Source organism: Diachasma alloeum, unplaced genomic scaffold (genome assembly GCF_001412515.2).
Source record: "Diachasma alloeum isolate Michigan unplaced genomic scaffold, Dall2.0 Dall_scaffold_00213, whole genome shotgun sequence".
In the NCBI taxonomy this organism is placed as follows: domain Eukaryota; kingdom Metazoa; phylum Arthropoda; class Insecta; order Hymenoptera; family Braconidae; genus Diachasma; species Diachasma alloeum.
In genome coordinates, this window is record NW_021680378.1 from 496,787 (window position 1) to 506,502 (window position 9,716).

The 9,716-nt window shown below is 37.8% G+C and overlaps 2 protein-coding genes across 4 annotated transcripts in view; both read right to left on the reverse strand.

The window, feature by feature from the left end:
* Nucleotides 1–6,791, reverse strand: part of LOC107037048 (cytochrome P450 6k1) — a 9,883-nt gene extending 3,092 nt beyond the window's left edge. The window contains exons 1-4 of one of the 3 annotated variants that reach the window (XM_015255366.2): nucleotides 6,663–6,791; nucleotides 4,025–4,728; nucleotides 2,755–3,470; nucleotides 497–1,373 (exon numbers count right to left, since the gene is read on the reverse strand). In XM_015255366.2, the coding sequence (XP_015110852.1) occupies nucleotides 497–1,346 (850 nt within the window). In that variant the 5' untranslated portion in view covers nucleotides 1,347–1,373; nucleotides 2,755–3,470; nucleotides 4,025–4,728; nucleotides 6,663–6,791. Of the gene's footprint in view, nucleotides 1–496; nucleotides 1,377–2,754; nucleotides 3,471–4,024; nucleotides 4,729–6,662 lie in introns of all 3 variants that reach the window. The other 2 variants (XM_015255365.2, XM_015255367.2) reach the window with 2 other exon arrangements.
* Nucleotides 6,792–8,192: 1,401 nt separating this feature from the next.
* Nucleotides 8,193–9,716, reverse strand: part of LOC107037053 — a 5,461-nt gene continuing 3,937 nt past the window's right edge. Inside the window, exons 2-4 of the mRNA XM_015255374.2 lie at nucleotides 9,281–9,403; nucleotides 8,913–9,044; nucleotides 8,193–8,834 (exon numbers count right to left, since the gene is read on the reverse strand). Coding sequence (XP_015110860.1) covers nucleotides 8,655–8,834; nucleotides 8,913–9,044; nucleotides 9,281–9,403 — 435 coding nt within the window. The 3' untranslated portion in view covers nucleotides 8,193–8,654. The remainder of the gene's footprint in view (nucleotides 8,835–8,912; nucleotides 9,045–9,280; nucleotides 9,404–9,716) is intronic.

Genomic DNA, 9,716 nt, shown 5'->3' on the forward strand with positions numbered 1-9,716 from the left:
ATATATATATATATATATATATATATATATATATGTTACGCATACTGTTTGATATGGGCACGCATGCACCAGATGCCCTAGCAACAGTGGCTAGCCCACGCTAACCTCAGTTCGACGCGAGACACGAGTGTAATCACTTACTCGTGAATACATTTCTTTATTAAACGTTTATTGGTATTTTCGATATCCTGACGATTCCAAATCACAACACAAGTTATCGCCGAAATTGAAGTGAAATTTGGCGAATTATTTACTTCTTATGATAAAAAAAAATGATGCCACAGCTCTTGTCTGTCAACGCCATCTCTTTTACAGAGGTGTGACATCATTGTCATCTTCCTATGAATGAAAATCCAATAGACAAAATGATGAAATTGCAAAATTTCTCACGTATTTCTCGTTTCTCGGAATCCAACCAATAGTTTCCACTAATTCTTCGCGAACAAAAAATTCTAGGAAAAATTTCTATCCATTTTTTCCATCACCCAAAACTCACCAATATCCTCAACCGTTTTGTCATCCTTGATCTTCATCAGCAAGTCAACAAAATCATGTCTCACCAAATGATTCTTCCTCCTGTAATTCATCGTATCCTTCGTCAAGTCAAGAAAGAAATTGATCAATTCATGATCCTGCAGATACCGTCCAACAATATTATAAACTGTAGGAAAATTGAACTGAAGAATTCCCTTCATCAGCTGTTTGAAATTCGGATTGAAGATTCTCATCCCCATAACCCTGAAGATACTGTCCCCATCCCTCATGGAGTTCGCTTGAAGCCCAAATGCGCAAACTCCAATCACATCAGTCGTGTACTTTCCACAGATGTCCCTAATATCCACTGATTCGTAATTAATCCCCTCGAGATACCTCTCGAACTCGTTTGAACACTGGACAAGAAGATGGAACATGTCCTTCAGCTTTCCGGAAGTGAACACTGGCGACAATTTCGCCCTCAGTGGCCGCCATTTTTCTGGAGCAAGGCTCACTAAATTCGCGGAGAGCGGATCGTACTTATCCTCTGAGGTACCTCGATCCACGAATTTGCTGAAGTCCTTTATCATGATGTTTTTTATCAACTCGAGGTCATTCACCACGAGCATTGGCCTGCGGGACTGGTAGATGCCCACTAGAGGCTCTCCCGCATAGTCTCGGTAGATTGAGGTTACGTAAGTGCCCATGCTCATCCTAGTGAGGAATATCTCCTTCATCGTTCCGAATATCGGGACCGGCTTCGGTCCGGGGATTCCCCGGAATTTCCAGTAGTCGAAAGTACTCGTTAGGTAGTAGTATAATGCCGTTAATATTGCCGTTATGGTGAGGAGTATTTCCAGGGTCAGCGCCATTTTTATAGGCGTGATGTGAAAGATTATCTTCTATCAATATTGTGATTAGTTGGTTTATCGTCATTAATATACGCATGAAAAAAACTCATACAAAAATCTAGCGAATTTTATAGAACATTCCATCGATTTCTGTTGAATTTCTATTAAAAATTCTAGTAGTTTTTGGCCGATTTCTTTTAATAGAAAATGTTCAATTGAAACTATTTTGTGAAAAAAAATTTTGTAGAAATTAATCTTTCTGGGGAAATAATATTTAAGATTCCTCAGAAGTAAAAAATACTAAAATGGAGGGAAAACCATGAATTTACAGTCAAAAAGGAAGAAAAATGTTGGAGCATAGTTTGATAAATTTGTTCATTCTCTAGAAACTGGACTAAATAAGTTGAAGGTGATATGAAGACAATAAACAATTTTAAGGAATGTTGAAAAATACGAGGTGAGTGACAGGAGTGGACACCGCCATCTTGCTCGAATACACTTCCTCTATCGCTAGGGACGCCTTCACCTCGCATTTTTAAACGTTTCATTAACCCTCTGACTTGAGAACCGTAGGAAACCATATCAGGATGATAGCCGCTAATCAGAGCGTACCACGTGATTTGTTAATGACAAATGGTCATGTGACTATTTCCTCATTCCTGTTGTGTCAGGACTGTTCCAAGTGTTCCAAAGCTATCGGGGTCCTCTGCATATTCTCGCGTAATACGTAATAGAAGTTTTGATAGATAAACAACAAATAATGAGCGATAAAAAAAGAAAAAAATTGATGAAAAACTAGAACGAAAATGGTCGTCAAATATTGAAATTTATCCAGTGCAACCATTTATTGAAAATCGAAGTCCTGTGCATGATTTAGAGATTGACAGCAATGAGATGGTTTATTTTAAATTGCTTCTTTTCTTCCTTGAATTTGTTTCATCCTATTTGCCAATAAATTCCTTTTAAAAATTTTTATATTTGGGACTCATGTATTCAAACGTGCGTTTAGTGGTACGGCACTGTTCGTGCGCTCGCTACTCATCCCCTTCTACGTCGAACGTCCGGCCCCCATAGGTAGTGGAGATAAGATTGCGAGTCAGAGGGTTAAGGGGTAACAGAAGGCCACGCTTCCTCGAAATTTTCAAATAAATTTCCTGGTCAAAGTTATCAACATTTTTTTAACCCAAAGCACATTGATCTTCATTATCGCTTCCTGGAGGTTAATGTGCTTGAATTTGTAATAATATCGCTAACTTTCAGCAGAAAAATTGTTTAAAAAATTGGAAAATGAGCGGCATTCTGTTACATCTTTCGATTTTTCCGTTCTATTTCGGTGCGAATTCGTGACACAAATTTGTCCCCACACTTCAGTAGTTCTTTTTTCCCTCCCGAGACCTGTTAATCGGGCGCGTCAGCCTATACGTCTTACATAGTATTTATTTCTGGTAATTGTGGTGTCGAGCTCACCACAGCCGGAGAGATACGATCAGACTGAGGCGATTGCGCCTTTGGTTTTCAGGGGTGGGAGACAAGGATGTGAGTGGGGATTGGGTAAAGTGGGGGATAACTCTGAGTGGCACAATCTTCTGACAACGAAACCCACAGGATTACATCAGACGGATGCGACGCGGACTGATACGGACGGGGAAATTGCGATGAGTAAACACCTCGAGTTGAGTGGTACAAAGTAGGTAATTTTCTGCATCACTGGATATTGTGGGATGGTTCAAGGTCAGACTGAACTGTAATTAATCTTTGATACTCGCTCACGGCTACAATGGCTCATTATTGCATGTCTGTCAATCCATAATTGGAAATAATTCTGTTTTTCAACTAGATGATTGAATCATTGTCGATTATTGACTGGAGCTTCTTGAAGTTCCGGGAGAATTATTTCGGCGATCTGTAAACTTCATCATTAGATGTTATAATGAGATCGTCAGCCAGAAGTCCGGTTATTCCGTAGACTTCCAACTCTTGGAATCGCATGGATGCTGGCTCAATCGATATCAGACGAAGACTGATTTCCTCGTGAACCGGGAATTTCTTCAGCTGCTCGGACTTCGTGACAGTTAGAATTCCTGTTCTGATTGTTCGAGATTCGAAGCTCTGGGGGGCGATCATTATTCCACTCACGGATGTATTCTGAAAATAATTATATCGCGTTATTTTATGAATTATAGTAGTTTGTGACCGATTTTAATCAAAAATTTCGCAGCTTATCAGGGCGTTTTTTTTAATAGAAATATTTTGTTGAAGAAATTAATAGACTTCGATTTTTCTATACAGTCTATTGAGATATTTTCTATGAAAACTACGCGACTGAAATTCTTCAAGTTTTTCCGGTTGATTTAAAAAAATGAAAACAGAAGAAAAATGGAGTGAAAAAAATTTGTGAAATTCATGTCAAAAAATTTCCACAGAAATTGTGTCAATGGAAAAAGTTCTCCGGAAGAGGGAGGGGTTTTATAGATGGCGGCGGGCCCACTTCGCATTTTTAAACATTTATTAAAATTATTTATCCCTCTCAGATCGCCCTCAACTCGCTTCATCCGGTTTCTGTGAAGTGAACAAATTTCTGAACCATCTTTCAGGCTTCTCCATCCTCTTTTGTCTGAGAATTCACGGCGCAAGGTTGCCCCCGCGTTTCACTATCTTTCTTTGCTCCCGAGGCCTTCCAAAAACTCGAAAATAATTACCGTTTCAGCTGTGAGGAAAGGAGCCGTCGAGGCAACGTCCTCCCCGCCGAAGAAATAGGGCGTCTTTTTCGTGCAATTATCCATATTTCTCGTTTTCTCTATCATCACGGACGGATAATTGGTTCCATAAATCTCCAAGTGCATTTTTTTGCACTGACTATCCCACTCTCTCTTGGGGTATTTCAATCTTTTGAACACCTCGAATTTCGTATCGCATTCACCAACAGTTGAGCTCGCATAATCTCTCGCTGTCAATCGCGCCTTTTCCTGGCCGAATCCATTAAATGCGATTCCAAGCTGGCTGACCATATCTCGATACATGTTCATTCGATAATTTTTCGTCGCTTGGTGGATTCTTATCTCGTTTACTCGGGCTTTGCCAAAGATAATGTCAAATGTGAATCCGGTAATTTCAAAAGGTCCTGGGGGTTCTGGTCGCACTATCTTTGCGGGTATCGACGATTTATTTGTCTCGTAGTTATCGATTTCGGCACTGCCTATGTGACACCGGAGCGCATTGCTGATTCCGTCATGCTCGGATGCGAACGGTCGACATTTCAGGATTGCCGATACGTTGGACCGCACCTCGTGGGTCGGCTCCATTGACAGCGATGCGGACACTTGGAAGCGGAAGCTGTACTCCGGGCCGTGCTTCCATAATTCCGGGGAGTCACGGACACATTGATCGTAGCCGATCAATCCCACTGAATGAAAAAAAAATATTCTCAGTTTTTCGAAGATTTTTTGTCATTTTGAAAAATAGACGCAACGCTTTCTGACACCAGTGCATTATGAACAAAATATGATATTATTAAAAGAATTATAATACATATGATTTTCTATATATCTTAATAATGTATTTGTATTGTTAGAGAAATATCTTGAAATATTCAGGAAAATTTTTGCTTCCGAATAGAAGCTTTGTAAACTTCAAATTTAAGTTTTGGATTTTTTGTGTTAAGAGAAGACGCGCTAATTAGATTCCGTGGAATAATGGATACATTCAATAATATTTACAGAATTACAACTCGATGACATTCATCCCCATATGGCAATATCTGCCATTTTTGGCATGTGACATAACGTGAAAAATGGAAACATTCTGCTATAACTTGATGAAAATTCCATTGAATCAGAATTGCCATGCACCATTTTGAAGAATAGTAAATGCTCTTCAAAATGATGTACAGATACCCCTGCCTTGTCCACTTAGGAGCATCGAAAAATCCAGTCAAAAACAATCTTTCACGTTCAACATGAAATTGCAATTTTCGCCTAAAGCTCTCATAAATCAATAAAAAATTGTCAGAATTGGACAAATCAGGTGTAATTTTAAAGCTTATTTAATAAGCTTCCAAATGAGTGCATTATATGTATGGTTCACCGAAAAAGAAGAAGGACTTGAGCATAGAAACCAAAGGAAAACCCTTTGTTACGGACACGGATTGTTCTATAAAGGATATCGACCCAGTATAATCCAAAAAGTCCGAAAATGCAATTTATAGACCTCGTCTAAATGCTAATTTATTGCCAAAAATAACTATACTATATGCAATACAAGAGCAACTTCCCACTTGTTTTTTTAATTGAACTCTCAAGTGTATTGTTTGACAGATGAGTTAATGAACAATTTAGCGTTGGCCTGTGTGGTCAGTGGCAAACTCGACGATGAAATGAAATAAACAAGAGTTCAACTATATTGAGACTACAGTGTAAAAAACTTAAGGGGAGACTACTGTGAGTTTTAAAAGTCGTAGGTTATTACAGTGAGACTTTTCATGCGTTGAAGATCGATTATATAGATCTGAAAACGAATAATTAGTGCAAAGAAAAAAAATTTTTTTGTTCGTTTGCCCGAAAACGCTTAAATCGAAGCGTCTCTCAAAAGTATGTATACTGGCGCTGAGCAATACTCTTTGAGAGACGCAGACGCAAGTCTCTCAGACCCTCAAAGACTCTCATTTTTTCATCCCGGGAAATGCCAAAAAAAAACAGGACCCTCCAATTTTTGAGCTACGAATGATTTTTTTTTTCAAGATTTTCGGAAAAATATGTGGAGTAACAATTATGAGCTAGTTTTTGTTTAATTCATCTCTTACATGGCTAAATTCGCTTTTTTGTATTTTTTTACACAAATAGTGAATTTTTTTATATGAAAAAAAGAACGAAATCAGCTGCATAGGAGTCGAATTCCAAAAAACTGGCTCGTAATTGTTGTTCCACACATTTTTCCAAAAATTTTGAAAAAAATCTTTTGGAGCTCAAAAATTGGAGGCCCTAGAGTGTTTTTAGCATTTTAAGCGTTTTCGGGCAAAGGAACGATAAAAAAAATTTTTTTTTGCACTAATTAACGTTTTCAGATCTATATAATCAATCTTCAACGTATGAAAAGTCTCGCTCCATTACCCCACGACTTTTAAAACTCACAATAGTGTCCCCTGAATGTTAATTCAACACCGAATGATCTCCCAAGAAGTCCATATGGGATTTTTTACGGTGTAAGCTTCAACTAAAATGTTTAAAGAGGAACAAGAAAATTTCTTCTAACATGTGAACACAATCACCCTGTTTTAGCCGGAATATAAATTGTTAAATATAAAAAAATATGTTAAATACTATTATTAAATATTATTCTCACCTATGAAGGGAATTAGACTGACACTTTTCATCCTACTCCAGTTTGCTGAACAATTCTGTCGGGAGTGATATTTTCAGCAAGCGAACTCTTGGATTTTATACTGGAGAAACACACAATGCCTTGCGTATGAGGGAAATTGCGAGTGATCTCTCTAAATTGACCAGACAGACATGAATTTTGGAATTGGATAATGGATACATCTGAGTAATGGTGAGTATTCACTCATTTAGGTAGAGTCTTGGAACTGTTTTTGGGACGACCTTAGGGATTAAACATGTAGGGCAAAACAATTTTCATTGCCAACATTAAATTAATTGTGGTGGGTTATCTACGTTGGAGTTAAAAGGCGTAAAAAAAGTTCTGAAATGAGGGAAACGCTTTGCGCCATGACTTCTCAGTCAGAAGGGGATTATCAATTTTAAAGGATAATTTTCAGCTAATTTCTACATTAATTTCTAGCTAATATTCACATTAACTTTCAGTTAAAATGCACAATTTTGTTAGCTCAGTTGATTTATTATCAATTTCCGTTTTTGATGATTCTTAAAAAAACTCGCGTCCTAACTCCAATTGCATTCATTTCTTGAGGGAACTGACTGGCGTGAACGGGCCAATAACTGGACAGTTAAGGAAATGTTGAACTTCATTAGAGGATTTAAAATCGACGAAGTAACTAAATGAATAAAAAATGAGTTCTAGACCTGAAAGAATACATGAATTAGCCAAAAACAATAATTTGAAGTGGAAAAAATGAAAAGAAGAATAATTAAATGAAAGACAAGTGGAATATCGTACAAATCTCCAATAACTGGAGGCTAGGGTCAATAGATGGACGGTAGATGACCAATACATGAACGGTCCGGAGGAATATAGAATTGTCATCCAGTTTATAAAAACATGTGAATTTTGTTTTATTTTATGTGAAGAAATACAAGGCCAAATAGATTTTTAATCTTCGGGATGTGATTCTCCTCCTGAAAATATTGTGCTATTTCCCACATCTGACTCTTTCGGAAGAGAACTTCTTTTTTTTCTCCACGACACTTTGTCATTGATGGTTCACAAATTGCAGCGCCACGCCACCCAGCACTGTACCTCCCGAATATTTTTTTTTCCCGCTGTAATGTTGATATTTCGAAGAAAAACTGCATCACATGATAATACATAAGTGTTATTATTGATAATGATAATAATCCGTAGTTTTCATTCTATTATTTATAAAATATTCAGTAGAAGGTGAAATTGTTATTTTTGATTATTGCTGGAAACCTTTCTCGAGTTTATTCAGCCAAAAGAAAAATTAAATACATAAGTACAAGCAGATTTCATATGGTCATTCATATTTTGGTATTCAGATGATTATTTGTTTAAATTGTGAGGTTATTTTTCAATGCAAAGTCATGTATTATAGGGAGTGCGTGAACATTCGGTTCTAGAAGAAACGATCTCATAATGTATGAGAAGGTGAAATTGTCTGCCTGTTCACCCTACACTGAGAAAACAATACATTAAAAAGTAAAAAGAACCTTCCTTAAAAATTGGTGTATTTCATCAATGAGAAAATAGAATATGCTGTTCACCCAGTTTTTCGGAAGAGTCACATGAGAAACTACGGAAAACTCATGAAAAATTAGTGCACGACTCACAAAAATTAGGGTGCCACATATGAATTTTTCAGTATGGGATACCACTTTTTCAGTGTCTCCCACTACTTTCTTGTGCCCCCTTCGATACGTTCCATGCGTTGGTGAGAAGGTACACTAATTTTCGAGAGATTTTTCTCTCCGTGTATCTGTCAATGTACCTGAGAATGTCCAGAAAAATTTTTCAACTGAGAATTTACGGCGCGAAGTTTTTTAGGTCATAATGTTTTGGTGAAATAGTGAGGAATTCCAGTTCGCGGAATAGCACACAAGAATTGTTTAGTCACTTTGATAAGGGTTTTCCAGTTAAATGTATGTAACATTAAATATTTGAAATTTTAATTGACATTTATCCGCGACTGCGCGGGTTCCACTTAGCGGAGCGCACCATCAAATTGATAGCAGCGATGTTTTCGTCACCTTCATTGATATCAACTCCCAGGGATATTTGTTCTTCACTTGTATTTTTCAGAAGCGTTTCGCAGATGTCGTCAGAAATTTCCCGCTGAGAATTGGCCTTCCAGTCTCCCTAGACATGTGATTTTCTTATTATTCAGTTTTCAATGGCTTCAATTGGTCATGATCGTCTTCAGTAAAGACTCTTTACCTTCATCAGTTCACAAATACGTTCCTCAAAAGCCATCGTTATGATCAGAGCCAGCATTCCTTCTATACCTTCTTTTTCAAAATCACACAGCTGTCCTTTTGCTATATCTTCCCCGCGTGTATACACTTCGAACTGAAAATAACGGTCATTACATCAAATTCAAGTCGACTCAGTCCTTGGCTGAGTTTTCAAGGAATATCTCCGAATCCAAGAGAGATAGCAAAATTTTCGTAATGAACTTTTTTGTAGAGCGAACTGAGAGCTACAAAGAAATTTTGACAAAAAAATTGCTATCTGCCTTGGATTGCGAGGTATTTTCGAAGTAAATTGAAATTAAAGTTGAAATGTCACTTCGATAGTCAACGAACTTTTGGATTTATGAGATCCTTGGTCAGAGTCGTCGTCCATTCTCCAGTGCTGGTGTCTTTATTTGCGCTTATAGCATCCGTAAACCCGTATATAGAGTCTATTATGAGCTTGCAACCAAACGCCTTGAATAAAAAAAATGTTGTGAATTTTGAAGTGGTACAGTATATTATGTGACTAGTGCGTAAAGTTCCACTTTTTCATACGCGTGTGTAACACATCCTATTTTTTGTGGTACCTGCCGAGTTCATTGTTCAGAACGGTAGTGGGGGTACAGTAGAGTTTCCCTAACTTTACCACGTCGGGGCTATAAATTTCTCGAAATGAGTGGTTGCGGACATCCACTCTGTCGCTAGAGGGGCTTCGCCCAAGTAGAGTGAGAGAGAGAGAAAGAGAGAGAGAGAGAGAGAGAGAGAGAGAGAGAGAGAGAGAGAGAGA